Consider the following 23,651-nt stretch of genomic DNA (forward strand, 5'->3'; position numbering starts at 1 on the left):
ACAGAATGTGTAACGGAAATTCAGATTTTGTCGTACTAAATAAAATTTGTTGGATATAAAACCAATCTTCGCACTTTCGTAGTATTTGTGACTTTTGACTTGTAAAGAATATTTTAATTATCGCCGTCAGAAGGAAAGCTAATTATTGATTTAATGCACCGGCCATTAGGCTCTTTCACTTTCTACAAAAAAATAATCTAAAGCAAAGTTCCATATTTTCTGAAGATCTGTTGCTAGTCCTACACTGACGATCCTAGATAAAGAGATGTAGTCATTTTCGTGTCAGAAGTTGTGTGTTCTCCGTGCTGTTATCACCGATTGTATGAGGTTAAAAGTTATAATATCTGTTTTGCCTCTAACAATATAACGTCCATATTAAATTTTGTGGAAATCGATCAATGGTTAAAAAAATGAAACAGTGATTTATATATATATATGCACACACACATGACAACCTAATACATCGATTTATTTCCTTTAAGGAAGACCAAAAATCGCACTATTTTAGGTTCCTAAATGTATTGTTCTACCGCTTTACCCACCTAAACACTTCGCACCTCAGTTGTAATGCATATAGCGAACAATTAAAAAGTAAAGTTGCGGGGCAGCATTTAATATCACTGAGTAAATAGCTCCTCTACTTCGCAGCCAGAATGGGAAAAGAATGTAAGTCGTTGTGATATTATATCTCGTGAGTCTTTCTTCGCCAGTTATGTTTCAGAAAATTGCACACTTCCACCAACACTACGGGCTACACAGACATTCAGTTGACCTAGAACGACAAATGCTGAAGAGAACTTCTATTGACCTTATACTGCACATTTCAACTTTCGTCTCTGAAATATCCATTAAGTCTGTGACGTCCTCACAGATGTTTGGAACTAAACATCTTTGACTTCCTCACAGATGTCTGGAATTAAACAAAATTTGAAAGTAAGTTCCATAAACAACAACATCTGTAATAGGAACAGTAAAGAGACGAAAGAAGTGACAGAATTCCTCACGAAGTAACTGAAAAGATTCGACAAACGGAAAAATTGATTCGTTGCAATATATGAAAATTATGGGGCAAACATTTAGAGCACAAATATATGAACATTATTTACCTAAAAACTGATGTAAAAATGACAGAAGTATATAATACCAAGAAATGTACGCGATACTGCCATCCTCCTCTTGGTGTCCGTGCTTTAGAAGTAGCCAGCAGTGCCACCTCATTATGTGGAAGCGCCTAATTATATGCTGCCATTTACAAGATTACAAAGAGCCCAATTGTGGTGTGGTATAGAGCTCAGTCCTTGGAGAAGAAGCCCAGTAATGTTGCACTGGATAAGACAACCAAGTACTATGATTGTTAGCTCTAAATACAAGGTATCAAACTTACACAAACAGAAGGGGCCGTGCCATAGCTAAGGCGGCCCGGGTTCGAGCCCCGGTCTGATCATGTGGGATTTGTGGTGAACAATGTAGCGCTGGGGCAGGCTTTCTCCGAGTACTTCGGTTCCCTCTGCCAATCCTCATTCCACCAATTGCTCCACAATCAGCATTGTCTATTACCTGGGGCTGGTACAGTAGGCCAATAGCGGCCGAAGTACCAAATTGACTCAGTCTCACCCCATTAAGAATAAAAAATGTACAAAGGGAAACAGTTAAAAGAAAGAAAACAGACGCCATGAGTTACACCGGAAGCTCTCTATTTCTATGTATATAGTTTTGTGACTAACTGTGCATAGTGAGAGACTGGGTCGAAGCGCTATCAGGCCATACTCCTAAGTGTAGGGCATTCGATCCTTGCCATACCGTTGACGTAACTTACCCCACAGTTATATGCCGTGTCCAGGACGTAGACAGTGTTATTGGTGCACCGGAAGTACAGGTCTTCGAGATCTGGAACCAGAAACAATTGTGTTAAAATGAAGGGATTACATTACCATAACCCATTGCAGTAGCCGTATCATTAGGCAGAACAAACGGTGTCATTTGCGCTAATTCATTAACGTACTTCTGAGATCTGTACCATTTTTTTTTCCTTGGCACTACAGCCCCAGTGGGCCTAGGCCTACCTCCATGAACTCCGTTCACTTCGGTTTTTCTAGATCTTACACATTCGGTAGGACTCCTTGGGCGAGTGATCAGCTCGTCGCAAGGCCTCTACCTGTAGACAAACATAGAAAAACGCACACAAACATCCATGCCCTGAGTGAGATTCGAACCCACGATCCCGGCTTCCTAGCGAGCGAAGACAGTGCACGCCTTAGACCGCTCGGCTACCGTGACCGGCCTGTACCAATTTTAGGCTACCTCAAATTTTAAGGCATACAAACACGTCAGTTTACAGCACACACAAAATTCCTTGGCTTACAAATTGATAACCACTTAAACTGGAAATACCATACCGATCAGCTGGTTCCGAAGTTAAGTGGGGCATGTTATGCAGTAAGAGCTTTGTTATACACGTATGTCAGCAACACTGATACACTGAAATCAGTTTATTTTGCCTACTTTCACTCTATAATGAAGTATGGAATAATATTTTGGGGTAACGCATCTGACAGAAAAAGTTTTTTCCCCTTGGCACTATAGCCCCAGTGGGCCTAGACCTACCTCCATGAACTTCTCCGTTCACTTCGGCTTTTCTAGATCTTACATGTTCGGTAGGACTCCTTGGGCGGGTGATCAGCTCGTCGCAAGGCCTCTACCTGTACACAAGCACGGAAAAACGCACACACACAAACTAAACATCCATGCCCTGAGTGGGATTCGAACCCACGATCCCGGTTTCCGAGCGAGCGAAGACAGTACATGCCTTAGACCGCTCGGCTACCGTGACCGGCCGAAGTTCACACGTACTAGGACGAATTTGTCGGCTTGTAACCAAATTCTCCGTTACCAAAGGATACAGGCTAGTGACACTTGCATGTTCTTATTGCCTGTATTTATACTGCTTGTGTTAGTTTCGGCATCTCGTAATTCTTGCACATTCACCTGAAACCTGAACAATGTAAATATAAACATAAACCTTCAGCAATATGAAGAAGTGTAAAAGGTAAAGATGTTCCTGCACTTAACAAATTAAGCTCTACGCCATGAAGGCGTATGGGGGAATGGTTGTATAGATCCATATTTTCTTCATCTCGACAATAGTTAGAGGTGAGTGGTCAGCTTCACGCCACGGCCGCTTTACTCCCGGAGAAAGAGCCCCCCGGTACCCATTGGATAGGAGGCTGAATGGTACTCAGAGCCGGTCTGGACGACGTGTAGAAAATTCTTGAACCTACCAGGACTCGAACTCCGACCCCTCCGTCGTTCAGCCCATAGCCAGTCGCTCTACCGACTATGTTAAGTGTAAGTGTGACAAATTATAATAATTAATTGGTTCTACAGCCCCCTTGTTGGGCCCTGGACGCTTTTTTCAGTTATCTAGTCGCAATGATATTTCCGGGCAACTTTGTTTTCTAAGATTAACACTAATTGGTGTGATGTAAATACCAAGATTCGTTAGTGTCTATGATCTGGACCGTAAGTTACAAGTTTAGGGAAACTAATAAGGCGCATGCGTCATCTCAGCTTCTTCAGAGTTACATTTTATGTTGCATGACGTTTCAATTTGCTCTCGCTGGATGCAGTCACGGCGGATGGTGCGAAGCGGAGAGTGGCTTCTGCTTCGCTCTTGTTGCCTTGTGCACAAGGAAAATGTGAGCTATAAGCTGAAAGAAAGACGGAAATTCTCTGACTCTCAGATGGAAGATTTAATGACAGCTCCTCAGTATTTTTTTCTCCTGTGTGGCACATGGATATAAATACGCGCTCACTAATGTAGGATATAATATTCTTTCCTTCTTGATATCCTCATGAGAACGCAACGAACAATTCTGTAATCAGTGAGATATTTTCAGGAGATCCGGAGAGGAAATTTTCTAATGAAAGACATAAACCAAATTCCAAATTTCATTTCTTTGAGAGGAAGTGACTGAGGCTAGTAGGCCGCGCCTTAGCTAAAGCGGTTAGTCGCTGGCTTCCCACCGCGGGGGCCCGAGTTCGATCCCGGGTCTGGTCAAGGGGGATTTGTGGTGGACGAAATGGCTCTGGGGCGGGTTTCCTCCGAGTACTTCGGTTTCCCCTATTAATTTTCATTCCACCAAATTCTCCATCATCATAATCACCCGGGGCAGACTACAATAGGCCAATCAGTGGCCGCCGTGCCGAATTGACCCAGTTGGAACCCATCCCCACTAAGCGAATTAAAAGAAAGCGACTGAGGCTAAAATCTTCGTACTGTATTTAATGATCAGAAATTCGTAAAGAATTCTGATCGAATATTTGAAAGAAAAAGACCAATTTTGAGAACTAGCATAATATTTACATAATACTTTCATAATATTTTCACATATACGAATTACCTAGACAATATTATCTCGCAAAAGAAACTGATTGTGGTTCGGTAGAGCATTGTTCGCCTTTACCTGTACAATCTAGGATATGTATGAGTTATGTAAGAGTTTGGATCTCTAGTGCGTCTACATCCATTTCCTGAAGATACTGTCACGATTTAGGGGTGTGTGATTATAGACGGGGCATGGACTGGATATTGGATTCACTGACCACTTGTATACACCACTCAGAACTACATTTTAAATACCACCAACATTCACAGACTATTTTCTCAGTCTATTACTGTCTCCACGAGCCGCTTCCTGCAACTCCTTCCAACACAATGGAGATTCTTCAGCTTTCCACACTCAGGTCCTTTTGTAACATTCGCCCGTGCAGAAATTTTGTCGATTGCCGACTCAACTATCTAGATCCCAGGTTTCTGGCCATTTCACGCCAACCTCTTAGTCTTATCTGCAGGGGCTCACTTCCAACTGACAACTGACAATTGACTATTGAACTCTCTCAATAATTAACCAACTACTTCACGTCACTTCATTCAGCTGAACTGCTGACAAATCCAACCAGCAACTGCTTCATTGCTTCAAAATATTATTGCTTACAACATCTCGGCACGGACCACATAGAAAATACCGTTTCCATTGTTATAGTCCAACAACACCTCAACCGTTGTCGCGGGAACCCGTTTACCGAGCAGCTGCCTAGCGATAGTCCGAGTATTGTTGATATGTTTATCTACCGTTACTAAGCAACACATGTTGCTTCTCGTGATCGTTCCATAGCAACAGCTACATACGTTACAATACAATCTTTGCAGGTTGGGCGGTGGTCTCCGTAAATTAATGAAATTTAATCCTGCGTGGTGGAGCCGTTTTTTCTATAAAATCGCCTCCTTATTATGAGGGTCTACTTGAAGCCCCATGTTTTGGGGTGGAACGTTCTTATTTACCAGGCACCTATCTCTACCGGATAGACTTGAGAATATAATTCGTCCAAGCGCTCAGGCGGTAGCGAGGCGCACATTCATCCATTCGTAATACATACATACTGTCACGTGTAAGGGGTTAGCGTGACGGGTTCTGGATTTGATGGTTGGGTTTACTGGCACTTTTCTACAATTACAGTTGCTTATAACAGCTGGTACACTGAACTCCTTCTGAATGAATTAAGACTCTTGTCTGACGAATGCTCTATGAAGAATCTCTCACTGCCATGGAGGACATCTGTCTCACGAATGAATGCTCTGAAGATGGTGCATGGCTCCTTATACAGGCTAGCTCGTATCAATAGAAATCCTTGTTATCACGAAAACATGCTTACCGAAACGTTGGCTATTAAGGAACCGAGGTTCTACAGTTGACTGCATCAACTTGGGAATGTATTTACGGAAACGTTCCTTAGCAGATGGTCATATTACGTCACAGTGCTTTCAAAGAGACATACAGACGGCACGACTAAAGCCAGTTGTTCTCACAAGCAGATGGACTTACCATGGCGAAATGCGTCAAGTCACGAGATCCCTTCTTGGAAGATGACAATACTTTCACCTTATACTACACTTTCTTATTCAATGGTGCTGAAAGCATGTAAATCCGTCAAAATCGAATTTTCTTGCACTGCTTACCTCAGAAAGTAGCATTAAATAATACTACAAGCAAAAAAATAAAGTTGTCCCTGTGCTTAACTAATGGAACACTGCCATGAAGACGTATGGGAGAGTGGAAGTTATATATCTCTGCAGTAGTTGGAGAAAAGTGGTAAAGCTTCACTCCCCGGCCGCTTGACCACCGCGGAAAGAGCCAGAAGCGGTGTGGACCTTACTGGGACTCGAAATCTGACCCCTCGGCCGTCCAGCCCGTAGCCAGTCGCTATACCGATTGAGCTATCCAGGCTCACATATAATATTAAAATGATATCAAAAAAATTTTAAAGTAAAATTATATGTGGGTTTCTGACCAATTCGATGACGGCCTCTTCGGTATTGAATTTTTTGATTGAATGAAAGGCAGAAAATGCCATGATACCGATCTAAGACTCCGCCCAATAGCCCATGCTTCTACTGCAACGGTGAAATCGCTTGGCATAAAGCAGGCATGTAAAGGGGGTGTATATATTTGCGGATAGTCAGCTGTTTGTGGAGACCAGCAGCCCTGCGTTGTGTTGTTTGCACTATAATGCATCGCCAGCAGTTGACTGGGCTGATGAGTCAGACATTTAATGACTGTGAATATTACAGTAATTGAAGTAATTTTCTGCTGTGTACATGTATGCACAGGCTGCTACTGTTGTGGTCACTGGAACAACAGTTGCTCCTCGGATATATTGCCCTGCATTTCGTACGCCTGACGCCTCAATCAGTCTGTGCTACTACTATCACAATATCTAGCATTCTATTGGAGATATTCGTATCAACTGCCCATGTCTAGAATGGATATACCTAGAGTTTGCATGTATATCAACATTTCGTTCTTACTGTTAAGCATACAATCCGATGAGAATAGTCATGTGGAATACGTGAATGTAGATTTAATGATCATATTAAAATGGATATTAAGGAAATTATGATGGAGGTTATGGACAAGATCGAAAGAATTGAAGATTATGCAGTGCCAAAGAGAATGTTAAAAGGACGGCTATATTCCAAAAGAAGAAAAGGAAGACCCAGGATGAGATGGCCAGACGATATTGCGAACGACTTGAAGAAGATGAAGGTGAAAGGATGGATAGAGAAGATGAGGAACAGAGAGCAGTGGAGACTGGTTGTAGAGGAGGCCAAGGCTCACCTAGGGCTGTAGCGCCGAGTGGTAGGTACGGTAGGTAGGTAGGTTATGAACTAAATTCATGAGGCTCAGGATAGAGACATCTTGTGAACACGGAGATGAATACTCGGTTCTCATAAAAAGGGGAAATTTTCTTTGGTAGCTTGGAAACTATTAACTGTTCAAAAGACATCTGATCCATAGAGTTAGTTAGTTAGTCAGCCAGTCAAGATTCCGTAAAAATACGCAAGATATCTTGATTTGATTTTTGTAGATTTATTGAATGTTCTTCTCCGTAACTCTGGTTATGTAATAGCAAAGTTTGGAGTTATTAATATGTGGGGGCCACACACAAGCGCTAGCCAATCAGAGCGCACCACGGCAGCCCCACCGCCCTTTGGTTGGCACACTGCAACGACGACGTACCAAGAGCATGATAGCCACAATCGCAGTTAGAAGACATTCACTGCCATGCAACGGCTCAATAACAGATCTGTATAACACGGTAACGGAACTGTAGAATCCAGTGATCTCTACGGTCAGTCCTAAGCTACATAGGACTGACCTACACAGAAGCGAAGCTCTCCCATCGTCCGAAGCGCTACTACGCAACGACTAACGAAGGAACAGCAGACTGAAGCTCGTCCGTATGCGCATTATAACAACAACAAATATTTGCATAGAAGATTAATACATGCTTATCATAAGCATCCACAATCCTACTGATGAATAATGGATCGGAAAGGATGTGGATTGAGGAGTTCGTTGCCTGATTGTATGTAGGCCTACTGTTCAGATTTGTGCCTGGAGGGACTGAGGAAAACCACCGAAGCCTCTGACAGGATAACCGCTCTCCGATCTGAGAGTTTTAAGCGCGGGACCCACAGAAAACGAGGCAGGAAAGCTACACACTTTCGAATTTGGTGGTCGAACTCACTATCACCTACTTCCAACGCTTCAGTTAATATTCAGGAACAGCGGCATCCCGAGTCTCTGTACCATGCTGTGAAACAGACAAATAGCGTAGGCCTAACTACAACTATTGTGATCTGTCAGTGTTCAGGCCATAATAATGCGAGTCTTGAGGGAACACGGTTTGAGAATTTGGACTGGATTCATGTGGCTCAGGCTAGAGTCCAAGGGAGGGTTCTTTCGAACAAAGCAATGAACTTTCTTTCCGTAAATGGCGCCAGGCTTTACTGGCTGAGCGATTGTTGGCTGTTTAAGAACTCTCTTGCGTATTAGCTGATTAGTCATTCATCAGATCAAAATCTTCTCTATTTTCAGACTATCCAATTTGAACTCTCCAACAGAGATTAAATGGATATATATATTTATTTATTTATTTATTTATTTATTTATGCACACTTTCCTACCACTATAACCTGTATAAGCCGGGATAGAGCAGTCTGTATAGCGACTGGCTACGGGATGGACGACTGAGGGGTCAGAGTTCTAGTCCCGGTAGGGTCTGGGGCCCACCCACCTTCTATCCAATGAGTAACTGGGGTAAAGCGGCTGGGACGTGAAGCTGACTACTTACCTCCAACTTGTACCGAAGTCAAGAGAATGTGGTTCTATACAGGCACTCCCCCACACGCCTTCAGGGCGTAGCGCTTAATTAGCTAAGCATAGGGACAACTTTACTTTACCACATTAACGTGAAAGTAATTTCGTGACATTTGAGGTTTTCGCAGTGTGACACCGTTTAGTCTGGTTATTTAGACTACATGATGTTACATCCAAGAAGGTAAAGTTACTTCTTTTCTTCAGTTATTATTAATTTTGTAACACTCCTGTTCCGTTTTATTTGACAATCAGCGCAGGGGTAGCTCCTTCCTGTTTCGGGTCTCACTGATCAGCAGGCGTCAATAAATCACATGGGAGGAGTGGCTTCCTATACAACAAGATAGCGTAGCGATAGAACCGATGGGCCCACCCAACTGCATTTCGGGGTTTGTAGCTACGAATACTAAAAGCCTGCAGGGAGTGTTGGCTGTAATTGGAAACCATTTATGCAATTTCCTGCAATCGCGCTTCGCGGGGCAGTAGGGCCCACTGGGACATAAATGATTCCCCGCTGCTCCGCTTCAGTAGCGGTTCATCTCGTCTGAGTCGGGCTGCTGTTGGAACACACGGGTTTCATTCCCGGAATTAAAATGGGGTTATTAATTGCTTGTTGCATTTAACAACAAAATTAATTACAATGGAATGTGAATTGTGAATGAAGAATTTTGAAAGGCGAATAATAAAGAGGCTGTGACGTATTTTAAAGCACTAAAAGTTAAGATTCTCACCGCCATTTGTGAACCGATTGTCGGGATATGGTGGTAGCCTCGATGTCTCACAACCCTATGAGCCTCTACGGCCTGTTACAGGGATAGCTTTACTCCAACATACGCCTCCATGTGCTCAAGAAAACCACAAAATCCTTGTTTATGAGACAATGTTCCAACCTGGGACTTTCCGAAGACGAAATATGAGTGCTACCTACTAATACCGAGAAAATCTCTACAAAAATGCGGAACAGAAAGTTAACCCATAATGATTTCAAGAACGTAATTGAAATTAGACTTGTAGGAAAGAAACATAGTTCGCTACATTCTGAAATACTGTACAGGAATTTATTTCAGCCACAATAGTATCTTGAAGAAAACATTACCATTCCTTTGCAAATCGCTATTTATCCACCTTTTAATATTATCTAAAAATTCCATTCAATTCTACATAGGCTAATGTCTGCAGCTGAAGGTGAACATTGATCAAATAAGCAAAATAACCAAACAAAACCAAACTTTAATATTGTCACGTGTATTAGTGACTACAGGCGGGGTTTGGATTAATAATTAGATTTATTGATAACTTACAGGTCGTAACTACATATAATTATTACATAATTGCTGCTTTACACATTTTACAATGACTCCACACCAATCTGTCCACTCATTTACGACCAGGCTTCCCTATCCGCTTCCTGGTAATGGATTTATCTCAGGAACTATAAAAGTCTCACTAAATCACACATTCCCAATATCACTATACTACAGCTCACATAAAGGATTCAGATCACTCTGAAGTCTTCTTCGACCCAATTCTAGAACTCTAATTTTCTCTCTCGAAATCGCTGTACGGCTGGAATTTCCTGGTCCAAATTCTCACCTCAACTCTGTGTGCCGTTGTATTCTCATGCCGTGGACGACATTGTTCTTTCAAACTGGTTTCCTTATAGAGAACACGGCACGGCCAGGCATCACAGAAAACATGTCACGTCACCGCTAAGCATCAGTCCATTGGCGCGCTGGCTGCTGCCTAGCAACGGTCTCGGCCTGGACTTACATAAGACACGTCACGTGACCATTACGCACTGTTGTGTGACGTAGCAGCGGACACAAAGAAAACACTGCTTCAGTATTGTTGACCGCGCGTGCGTTGCGGGTGTTGCCTAGCAATGGATTTACATGTCACAAGATAATTAAAATAATACTGAAACCAGGAGCTGAGATAGAGTAGTCGGTATAGCGACTGGCTACCGGCTGGACGACCGAGGAGTTGCAGTTGGAGTCCCGGTAGTTTCCAGAGTGTTTCTTTCTCCACGTTGTCCCGACCGGGTCTGGGGTTCACCCAACATCCTATCCAATGGGTACCGGGGGCGTTTTCCACAAGGGTAAAACAGCCGGGGCGTGAAGCTGACCACTCACCTCCAGCTAGTGTCAAGGTCAAGACAATGCGAATCTATACGTCCACTCCCCCATACGCCTTAATGGCGCAGTGCTTAATTAGTTAAGTACAGGACCAAACCTTTTTTAATACTGAAACCATGAACTTCCACAGGCATGAAAGACCTAAATGAAATATTTTTATGTAACTTACATAAGCGAGTTATGGCTCCTAAACGGACTTCCAGTGTACGAACAGTGTGTTTGGAAGTTATTTCCTGTGAAACACGTAGAGATGGTTCAACTTTGTGTCCAATGCTGACCTTCGATTCTAGAGATATTGTTAACACGGAATCTGTTTTGACGTGAATATAGCAGATAATTCATTCAAATCCTATTAGTCAATTCCTAGTACCACCCTAATCCTACTGTTAACGAGACCTGTGGCCTACGTCATGAGAAATGGCGTCTCTATCTATTCTGGCTACACGTTTACTAACACCACATATTCTCCTCGTAGGAGTCGCAGTCATCTCCTCAGTGTCTCCTTTTTAACGGTTTCCACGGAGAGAAATAGCATCCGAATCCTTATACATATATTTCCGACTTCATAATCTGGGAATCCTCGAAGTGGCTCAGTAGTCAGACACCCTAACCACCATCTATCTCCTGAGAGGACTCAAGTATGAATTTCCGTTTCCCTCTTCTCCCAACCCTGACCTGCCGCGGCTCGGTTCCAGCATCGTGCGTAAGCCCATTGAATGAACCCAGCTCTACCCTTTGTGGAAAGGTCAAAAGGTCAGAGAGAGAGGCAATAAGCTCGTCTCTAGTGATGATCGCACTGAGGACACTCCAGAAGCAATAATAATCACTCATACATTGTGCGAAATGATATGCATCAGTTGCAACGCGGCTGGAACCAACCCCTTTTGTCATGGCGCGTATTTTTCAGAATTATTTCAATTCATGCATACAGTCTGCTTCATAATTCATGAGAATTCAAATTTGGAGACATCAGAACTCGGCTGGAGCTACACAAAAGAGGAAGAAGAATTATTAATCTCGCGTAATAAAATAGAGACCAATTCTTGGAAAATATTCAAATTTATTACGAGTCGATAAGTGATATGCCGTTAGACAGTTTTTGTATTAAATGCGATGATGCGTATTCAGCTGGATTCTAGGGCGAGTCCTTTTTCGCATTCACGTCCTCACACGGAAGATTCGGAAGCTCCTTCATTAAAGTCAGGCTGACTCATGGCGCGTAAAATTCTCATCACGGTTATAACGCCTAAAAAAATCAGCTCTACAGTGTGATCCTTAATTATTGTCTGAGTTAACGTGGTCGATAATTTACAAACTTTATGTGTTAAGAAAGGTGCGCATCTTGAAGTTGTTTAGCAGTTTGCAGCATCGATTTTATAAGTAATAAAACCGATTATGTGAGAAATGAAGACGTGTTATGTAGAGTCAGTGAGCAGAGGAACATCCTACACGAAATAAGAAAACGGAAGGCTAATTGGATTGGTCATATATTACGCAGTAACTGCCTTCTAAAAGAAGTTATTGAAGGAAAGATAGAGGGGCGGATAGAAGTGACCAGAAGACGAGGAAGAAGACGTAAGAAGATGCTGGATGACCTTGGGGACAGAAGAGGATATTTTTATTTGAAGGAGAAAGCTCTAGATCGCATCAAGTGGAGGAACTGTTTTGGAAGAGACTGTGGACCTGTCGTCTTGACAGATTACTGATGAATGAATGAAAACTTTTTGAGTTAACTTTCGTATTCTATCAGCAGTTTTATTATTTTATATCCAGTTTGATAATTATGTGCCACGAAAAGCCCGACAATAATTTAGAATCAAACTGTATATAAAATCTTACAAATGAATCGGTTTCTTTCTTTTCAGTAGCTAATAGATTAGACCTCTAGGGTAACATACGTGTAAGTTTCGTGACGAACTCTAAAAGCAGTGGTTGTCACGTCCCGTGCCGACAGCATATGACTGAACGCTACTTACAACAAAATGTCTCTTCAGACTTTGTTTGTTGATGTCCTAGAAAATGACAGCAAAGCTCTCCTCCAGTATATTTCTGATATAAAGGTGCAAACTCGTAGTACTTTTGAGAAGCTAGGCCTAGTAGTAACTCCGATACTAAAGAAATCCTCCGTCTTTTAAGCAACTCGAAGGTTCATTATGTCAGTGGCCACTTTCTAGAGCCACCTTAATTCTCTCCAAATACTCAGTCACTATGTATTTGAAAATAAATTTTACTATTATCCTCCCATTTGCGTCTATTTCTCCCTGGTAATTTATTCCGTCAGTTTTACCAATTAAAATTTCCATCTCTCCCATATATGCTACTGACTCTACGTATCTCATTCTGTATGCGTTTCTCACCGAAATACATGGTGCAGAGTGCTAATTATGAAACTCCTTCCTTCATTGGTCCAAATATTCTGAACACAATGCTACCAAACGTCCCCAATATACGAGTATATTCTTTTGCTTTAGGATGCGCTACACAGTAACAGATCCAGAACACGACTTGTGGTCTTGTTTTCCGCTTATAACGCAACAACATGAATTCACACTCAGTTCACTAGATGTTAGTTAAATGTTTAAAATATAATTAAAATTATTAAACGATATGTAGATTCTTTGTATTAAGGAACACAAAGCAACGCTAGATACATATAATTAAGCGACCGGCACACCCAACGGGACAAGAGACTAGCCGGAATATGTAAGATCGGAAGAAAATCATCCTACAGCATCAGGATTAAAAAAAATTAATAACAATAACATATCTTAATGAATACCATTTGACCAAGTGCACAATGCAGTAGAATCCTTTAAGAAATGTGTTTCCTGAAGATGGCTCTATACGGCTGAAACATGTAGAATATCCACCGAATGTACATACATTTTAATAATTTTAATGACAATTTAAACATTTAACGAATAATAATGAATTAAGTGTGAATTAATGTTGTTAAATTACAGACGGAAAACAAGACTATAAGTTATACCTCAATGCAACAAGATGCTGAGATATAATACCGTAAGACGACGCTAATTCAACTGCTTACATGTTGTAAGAGACTAATAATAAGACGAAAGGCTAAAAGGGTAAAACTATTCCTGTGACATGCCGTGAAGGCCTATAGGGTTATGAGACGTTGAGGCTGCCACATATTCCAGACGTTCTAGACAAACCGCTTATAGATAGCCGTGAGATTGATAGCCTTACGGACCTGCTGTCCTTTACCCCCAGGAATATCTGTGGCACTCACTTCCATTAGAGACTGAGTCGACCCCAGGGCTATAGTGCGGCTGAAAGGATTAGGTAAGGTGAAATTGTCCCTATGCTTAACTAATTGAGCACTATTCCACGAAGGCGTATGGGGGAGCTTATGTATAAATCCATGTTTTCTTGATCTCGGCACCAATTGGAGGTGAGTGGTCAGCTTCACGGCCCAGCCGCTTTACACTAAGGGAAAGATCCTTCGGTGCCCACTAGATAGGAGTCGGGGAGCAGAGTCCGTCTGGACGACGTGGAGAAGACCTTACCAGGACTCGAACTCCGACATCTCGGCCGTCCAACCAGTAGCCCGTCGTTTTACCAACTACGTTATCAATTTAGAAATCCAATGGCTTCATCGGGAATCGAACCCGCGACTTTCCGGCTTGTAGCACAGTAAATTATAAATCTGAAAGGCTGTAGAGGGAAGCGGTTCTGCTCCGATTTAATATTGTCAGTGTACGTATGTGACTGCAGACGTTGTTTGGATTGGTGACTGGATTTACTGACCACTTATGCACACAACTCATTACTACAAGCAATTATAGCGCAATTGATATCTTCACATTTTACAAATCACTAGAGCGCAGGCTAAGTTTTCTCAGTCCACGTTCACTAGTCGTTTCCTGGTAACTGATCTTAACAATGGAAATATTTCAGCTTCTGTGGTCACGTCGTTGCCCGCTGTCTAATACTTCTCGGTTAGGACCGCATAGAAGACTGCGTTTTCCAACTGTTCCTCTATTGTTGCGTGAGCATCCATCGGCGCGAATCGCACAGAAAACACCTTATTCCAGCCAGTCCACTGGCACATGTTACGTAATATTGTCCAGCAACGGGAGTTTCTTCATCCTTTGTTTCATGGTCTTTGCCTAGCAACGGGTCGATACTACAATAAGCTGTCCCGAGGAACCACGGAAAATGAGAAATTCCCTAGACATGATAGCCGGCTTACGACCAACCCTGAGTCCCAGGTCCCTCGAATTTCAACAATATGACTCCATGTTCGGTGAATTAATATGTAAATTTCTCTGAGGTGGAGTGTATTAACCTCACCCCATTAACAGTTTCACATATTTTTCTATCCCCTAGTTGGATTTGAAACATCCTCTTGACCGAAGTCAACATATTTTTTTTAAATGTCACTTTGGGGTTTATTAAATATAAAGAACGTAGAAAGCAGAATTAATTTTGGCATGAACTTTGTTGTTTTAATGTGGAGCCTTCCCGTTAGCATGCAAGTGCAAAGAGAGGAAACGCGTGATGATGAGTGGGCAGTGTTTGCGTTGTGCCCGGCAGGCGTGATACATTCACAGGCCTAGCACAGTTCTGCCGCGGTGGCTGTTGGGTCGGCTATGGATGTCCGAAACAAGAGGATATTTTCTGGATCCGGTTATTATTATTATTGGGAAACATACGAAAAAGGTTTGAAAATCTATGTTATAATCGATTTATTCAGTTCAATTACCTTTTTAATTAGGAATCAATGTTGAAAGATTTTCTTTTTGAAACGCTTTATTCCAGGCGACAAAATCTTTTATTTCTTAATAATATTTCAAGACGAAAATTGCTATTTCATTATGGATACAGTCGGTCTTCGTGTACCCACTAAGAAAATTACAGACTTTTCCACCTTTAACGTCAGTAATATCTGAAGACTTGCCGATCACGGTAGCCGAGCGGTCTAAAGCATATATATAGCTTTCGCCTGCTCGGAAGCTGGGATCATGGGTTCGAATCCCACACGAGGCATGGATATTTTGTATATGTATGTGTTTATTCTGTGTTTGTGTTGTCCCGTGTTTATGGCGAGGCCTTACGACGAGCTGATCACTCGTCCAAGGAGTCCTACAGTCTGTAAAATTATAATGAAATTGAAAAATCAGAGGTCAGGGCCCAAGGGGGCTGTAGAGCAAGAGAGAAAGAAATGTCTCAATACTTAGCCCTTCAGCAAGGTGCGTCACTGCTGCAAGCAACATCTACAGATCTGGACGTTCTCAATAACCAAACAGTTTCTGATGAGGATACGTTTGTTTAATCATGCTGAGTGAATGGTTCTGTTACGTCAGTAGCGTGTTACCTATATTGCTTTATTGTATAGTATTTTATTTTCAGTCAAGTTCTAGTCTTAGTTCAGCTTGGGATATTTATACATTGAGTGCTCGCCTGTTATAGGCCACTCGCTGCTGGCATGCATTTAAATAAAGGAATTGAAATTAATTATTACGCAGAGTGTTCAGGAGGAAAGGTCAGTATTCTGGGAGGTCATGGCTTCGGTCATTCAAAGCAAAAATGTATATGTACATGTTTCATATTCCGAACGGATTCCGAGATAGAGCTATTTCACTGTATAGTTCAACAGTTGTTGATAAGAAAGAGATATTACGTACTGTTTCTAATACAGGCATTTATTGTTCAAGTGACAAACTTGGCACAATTCACCTAGTGTAATACATTTTCGAAAATTCCACCGTCAACATCAGTGCACTTGGGCAACTCGTGAGAGGACATGGCGTGTTGCTCGTCTGAGTGCATCTTGACGTTCCTTTATGCGGACGAAAACATCCATTATATGATCGAGCAGTTCGTCTCGTGTATCCACTTTTCCTCTGTTCACTTTACTCTTCATCCAACCCCATAAACAGAAATCTAACAGGGGTCAGGTCAGGAGATCCGGGGGGCCAGTTAATGATACTGCCCCGACCGATTCACCGATTAGGGGAAGTGTCACTGAGATGTAGCGTCACAAGTCGGGTATAAGGACAAGGGGCTCCGTCATGCTGAAAATACAAATCAATCCGCGTAGCAGAAGGAACATCCTCTAGTTATTCCGGTAATCCATTTTGCAGAAAGTCTAGGTAATTATATCCTGTCATACGACAGTCTAACAAACGGGACAGCGGCGCAGTACGGCGGGAGGGAAGGACAATATTGGGCGCCAAATTCAAACTACTGTACAGTGAAATAGCTCTATTCCGAAAACCGTTCGGAATAGGACATATGTACGAGTATATAAACAATTTCTTGCTTAGAATAAACGACAATATCATCTCCCAGAATACTGACTTTTCATCCTGGAACATTCTGCATAACATTTTAACGCAATAAATATATGGTTGCTAAACGGATTTTTAGTTATGGACAACTTGTATGGAAGCTCTTTACTGTGACTAGGTATAGATGGTTCAAGTTCGTGTCCAATGGCAGCCTTCGGTACTAGTGGTGTTTGCTACCATGGAGAGCTTATTACATTGTGAATGTACCAGATAGTTCATTCACAGAACAATGGACAATTCTTAGTATGAACATGATCCTACTGATAAGATTGTGTGTTTTTTCTTCTTAATCTTGCTCATTTTAAGTGCCCTCTGTGTTGTTAAGTTTGCACGTAAACAAATGAGAGTTGAATTAAATTATTTTTCAATTCTCCTGCAAAAATCTACGCTTACGAAAACATGCCAAGATTAAAATATAACTTTACCCATTTCAACGGGCGTGGAACTTGGTTTCTAACACAGACCGAGGGAGTGTGGAAAGGTGCCAAGGGGAATATTTTGACCGAGCAGCAAGTACTAATACGTGTAAGAGGAGCCTGCAGCAAAGTCAATAATACGAGCTTGGAAATTACACTTTCAACCAAAAGTTACTGGGATGATCGGATCAAGGAGAATGAGATGTCGGCAGGAGATATGACTAAGTCCATGGGAGAGAGTTCTTCTTGAGTAGCTAATAGTCACTCAGTCGAGATCCTCCGTCCTTTGTAGAATCAGAGGATCTTTGTAAGAGTCGACAAGTGAGCCCTGCCGTATGCCAAACGAAACCAACGTATACTGTCACACCCATTTCCTTTAAGAACTACTTATTATTGTCCTCTCATCTATTCATATATTTCCCAAGTCCCTCCCCATCCATCTAATTGCCCTCGGTTTTGTCGCCCTAATAATCACTAGTTATCTTGGGTTTAGTATTGTGAGCTGTATTATAGAATATTAAAAATTTGTCTAAACCCCAGACGAATTACGCGGTTCCTCGTGGTTTCATTACCGAATAAGGAAATTAATCAGTTACCTCAGGTTAAACATAGTTGATGCCTTGTATTGAAAATTTCCACAGAAACAATACTGTGGCATGACGCCCGAAAGCCGGAATACTAAAGTCAGAATAGACGTTTATTGTTAGCCAAAGACCCTGTAAACGCTTTCCCGCTGCAACGAATAAACAAGCAACAATCGAGTCACTTCCGGTGCTTTGCAACAGTGCGGTAAACACACCTCGTCAACATTAGAGGCTATGTTTCTGCAAGGTTCGTGCCACAACTGGCGCTACAGTTCAGTTTAGGCCGTTCAGTAAGTTGAGAGTCAAGGGTTCAGTTGTGGAGTGTTAACCAGCGGAAGAATCTCCATTGCTAAGATTCGTTACCAGGAGACGTCTCTTGAAGACACTGCAGAGGAATAGTTATTGTGGAGAGCTGTTACTAAGTAAAGACTAGGCCGCGCCATAGCTCAAGCAGTTAGCCGCTGGCTTCCCACCGCGGCGGCCCAGGTTCAATCCCGGGTCTGGTCAAGTGGGATTTGTGGTGGACAAAGTGGCGCTGGGGCGGGTTTTCTGCGAGTACTTCGGTTTCTCCTGTTAATCTTCATTCCACAAAATTCTCCATCATCATAATCACCCGGGGCAGGCTATAATAGGCCAATCAGTGGCCGCCGTGCCGAGTGGAACCAGTTGCACTCAACCCCCCACTAAGCGAATTAAAAAAAATAAAGACTAGTGGAAATATAGTGCGAAGACTTAGTGTGGAGTGATTTGTAGTGTGGAAATCAGCAACAGTGTTGTAGTTATGTGTAGTTACGACCTGTAAGTGGTCAATAAAACTATTCACCAATCCAAACCCTTCTTTAATCACTAACACACGTGACAATGCTTTGTAACTCAGATTTCAAGATGAGATATTTTGTTGCATAACTCTCGATTTTTTATTACAAAAAGTTATTTTTGGGTTATCGTGTCGTCACAGATAATCCAAATGGGGGGAGTTTTGAGCCCATAATTCCTCCCTAGAAAGGGCACTGCTCTCACTCCTCTCTGCTAATTACGTTTTGTCATAGAAGACGTTTCGTGTTGCTCCATGCACCTGGATTTAGAGACTGGGGGTGGATGTTTAACCCCTAAATCATTTACATATGGTCTTTGTTGAAATATTCAGAACTGCCGGCACGGAGGGTCCTTTTAAAGCCAGAGATTTAGACCACCTGCATCCTGAACTATTGCCGCATACAAACTAATGCAAACGGGAATGGGCACGATCCGTGCTGTGAGGAATTATTACTAATTACGGATGTGAAATGTTAATTTGGTGAGTTGGCGCGCAATTTTGGTGGCATCCAATTTGTTGCCTCACACGGAACCTGTAACGAGGCAATTTAATTCCACCTGGAACATCAGTTGATTTGTTGGAATTTGATTAAAAGTTTTCGAAGAACAGCCTCTATCTAAAGCTACTGAACAGTAACAAGGAAGATGGCTATTGTAATTTATTTATATATTGCTTACCTAGCGGTGCTCTCAGTAATTTTGGTAATAGGGTAAGAGTCAGTAAATAGGTCACAAATGGAAATAAAACAGCTGTAATGGATGTAATAGGTTTTCTGTGTGTATCACTAGGTAGCAGCACAGACCAGCTTCATGATAGTCTAGGTAGCAGATACGCATGCGTATATTCAGAGACTAATTTTTGGGGGTCAAAATGGAGACCGTGCTTGAGGAGCCTACTAGAGAAGAGCAGGGCCCTCTTGTCCATTTTCGTGGGCAAGAGGACTCAATGCAAACGATATCTGTAAAGAAATATTTACGGTGGGAAGTGTTTGTTGCGTAACTGGGTGGCAAACGTTTCGCTCATGACGAAGAATTTGAAACGAAGGTGCAGAATTGGCTGAGGCAACACTCAAAAGACATCTATGCTGCGGGTTTCGACGCACTGGTAAAGCGATGGGACAAACTTATCAATGTTGGTGGAGGATATGCCGAGAAATAATTTCTTTTCCAGGTTGGAATATCACATATTTTACCTTTGATGTCAATTTGTGACCTATTTAGTGACCCTGCCTAGTGTATGTCGAATAAAAGACAATAGGTGAAAACACAGTTTATGACGTAGAAAAGATGTTGAGAAAAACAATTGAGTCCGTCGTAATTTGAGGTATTGTCCCGGTGTGTTCCTAGAGGAATAGCGGAAAATAAAAAAAAAACCGCAGACAGGTTAGCCGATCTCTGAGCAAATGTCAGTACTTAGGAGCGCCCGAGTATGAAGCAGTAATACTTCCCACTTGAAACCCACTTTTCGTGAAAGTTACAGTAATCGGGATTTAGTTCCGTTATCGCTCTGATTAGGACATATCAACGTCGATTTAATGAAATTACAGCACATCGATAAGCAGCCAATATTGCGTGGATGAATGTGAGCAGCAAACTAGAAACACGGCTATTGTGCAGAACTCCGAAAGCCAGGTTGGCCATTTTTTGCTGGCTTTAATTTCATTTCTACATAATTCATGATTAATTAGTCATTATTTTAGGACGCCGTATGTAATGTAATATACTGTGTTATCTGAGTAAATAAATTACATGAAACGTTAAACACACAGGAAGGTATGAAACGATATTGATACCGCTGAAATTACAGCTTGCCTGTGACCTCTGCAGCCATCATGGCGCCTAATAATCACGTGTGTTAAGTGGGCAACGCATTTCTCTGTCATGTATGACATACGTTAGATAGTGATTTTCTGGTCTGTGACACTATGAAGTCTTGTAGATTGATGTCAACATTCGGTGAAACTTGCTGCCTCTGTATTCAATGTCAATGTCACTTCTACCCTGAAGATGAGGGCAGATGGTTTCTCCGAAACCTTGGTATCCAGCTACAAGGGAGAGTCAGTAAATATGTCACAATTGGAAATATAAAAGCTGTAATGGATGTAATAGGTTTCCTGTGTCACTAGGTAGCAGCACAGTCCAGCATCATGACAATCTAGGTAGCAGAAGCGCATGCGCATGTCCAGAGGCTTGTTTCTGTAGTCAAAATGGCGATCGTGTTCGAGGAGTATCCTACAGAAGAGCAGGGTTCCCTTATGCGTTTCTTATGTACAAAAGGACTGAATGCAAAAAATATTTACGAACAAATATTTACGTGGGAACTGTTGGTCGCGTAAAGCTGTTCACAGCTGGGTGACAAAGGTTTCACTGATGGTGAAGAGGTTAAAACTCGAGGTGCGGAAGTGGCTGAGACAACAGTCAAAATACTTCTATGCTCTGGTTATCGACGCCCTGGAAAAGCGATGGGACAAGTGTATCATTGTTGGTGGATAATATTTCGAGAAATAATTATTTTCTCCCGGTTCGAGTATCTTACGTTCTTAGATTTATATATATTTGTGACCTATACTGACTTTCCCTCGTATATGGTCATGCTTTGTTACAACCAATGAGACTGTCTAGAAGCCTCTGGTTTTATGTGTGGCATATTATGCGGCTGTCAAAATCGTTTGAAACGTTCGGTTCGGAGATGTTCCTTGGTAACAGATTTAGACGAATCAGTAGTCATGTTATGAGACGTAAATCGACTAGTTCACACGAGGCGCTGGCTAATATTTTTCTGTTTGAAGATTATTTAACGCTGTCTTTAACAAAGACTATATAATGTACAATGACAGGGTGACAGTAAATAATGACTTGCAAAATATGTGGATGGAAGAGATTGTAACCTAACTTAAAGTTCTATCTCAGAGTTTTTTAAACACGAAACAGCTCAGTCGTGATAATCGGTATCAGAGCTGAGATTCGAACCGAGTACAATAAGAGTACAAGTCTGAAGGCTTACCGTTTGTGCCAATTATTAGTTCTCCAAGGCACACAGAGATTCATCTAATGTAATAAACATTATTATATTTAGTGCTCTACTGTGATAAATTACCAAGTTTCTCCTAAAGAGTAATTGTGTATAAATGAACGTTTATTACAATAATAGCTGAGCTGTTCCAGAATGTTCCCGCCTTTAATGGAATTCGAAATTTCGTTAACGCTTCTTAAATAGTCTACCATTGTACACGCCGAAACATCTGAATCCAATCCGCATCCCTATATACTATTTGAGTTCAAATTTAATATTAATTTTCTTGGCCTAAATATACAATTGCCGGTCACGGTAGCCGAGCGGTCTAAGGCATGTACTGTCTTCGCTCGCTTGGAAACCGGGATCGTGGGTTCGAATCCCACTCAGGGCATGGATCTTTAGTTTGTGTGTGTGTGTGTGTGTGTGTGTTTTTCTGTGTTTGTGTACAGGTAGAGGCCTTGCGACGAGCTGATCACCCGCCCAAGGAGTCCTACCGAAAGTGTAAAATCTAGAAAAACCGAAGTGAACGGAGAAGTTCGTGGAGGAAGGCCTAGGCCCACTGGGGTTGTAGTGTGAAGGAAAAAAAATGCAATTATCTGGTTCCTCCAGGTTTTGCGACTAAAATTCTGTATGCGTATATCTTCTCACCAACTACCTACCTACCTACCTACCTAACTACCTACCTACATAACCATCTATCCATTTATTCATATATCTATCGATCTGCAGCCCTTTGTAGGACATTGGCAGCTCTTCCAGTTTCTTAACTTTTACACAGTCGGTAGTACTCTTTGACGGGGAATCAGCCCATCGCAAACAAACATCCATGCCTCGAGTGGGATTCGAACCCACGATTCCAGCGTTCGAGCGAGCGAAGACAGTTCATGACTTAGGCCGCGCGGCCACTGTGATCAGCACTTCTCACCATGCATTTCACTATTATCCTGATACATTTTAATTTTGTTCCCACAATTACGAAGAAATATTATTTAGAAAATCTTTTAAGTTTATAAAAAAACACGGCTATGACTTTGCCCTGAAATGGTGGTGCGATAACTACGGCGTACCACTTTTATTGGTACTGCACTAGCCAGAATATTCCTCGCGTCTCTCTAAAGTTACTGATGTCAATGGTTTATCGTTATACAGCACACTTCAGAACTCAGTAGTGCGAACTGAATCCATTAGCAAATTTCGAAACTTATCAGTGGTAGCTATATAACGCACAATTCACCGGAACTCCAATATTACGCAGCAGTTGACCATGCGTGCCATCTGGCGGCAGGGCGGTTCTAAATACCGAAAAGTGACGTAGACTACAGTGGCACCATTTGGGTGACGCGGAACACGTGGCGAAAACGACAGTTAGAAATGGACGCATTTCAATCACTTACCGAGCTTGTCCCACACAGAAACAGAATGAAAAGCACAGCATTCACCCCCTCCACAGGACTCATAAATTACCCAAGATGCAAACGGCTCCGATAATTAATTCCAGCCACTGGGTTAACTAACGCATATATATTTGGGGAGAATTGCCGGATACGCAGAGACAGCCAAAGCTACAAATGAAGACAGCTTCCAGAATAAGACCACTAAATCGGAAGTTTCGTTTGTAAATACATCGACATTCTTTATTTTCATTGGTGT

At 42.0% G+C, this 23,651-nt stretch overlaps 1 protein-coding gene across 1 annotated transcript in view; it reads right to left on the minus strand.

Annotated features, from left to right (window-relative positions):
• Window positions 1-23,651, minus strand: part of LOC111870211 — an 80,817-nt gene that overhangs the window by 15,806 nt on the left and 41,360 nt on the right. The window contains exon 3 of the mRNA XM_023862309.2: window positions 1,817-1,887. Coding sequence (XP_023718077.1) covers window positions 1,817-1,887 — 71 coding nt within the window. The remainder of the gene's footprint in view (window positions 1-1,816; window positions 1,888-23,651) is intronic.

The sequence above is a fragment of the Cryptotermes secundus genome, unplaced genomic scaffold (assembly GCF_002891405.2).
Source record: "Cryptotermes secundus unplaced genomic scaffold, Csec_1.0 scaffold1182, whole genome shotgun sequence".
NCBI classification, from domain to species: domain Eukaryota; kingdom Metazoa; phylum Arthropoda; class Insecta; order Blattodea; family Kalotermitidae; genus Cryptotermes; species Cryptotermes secundus.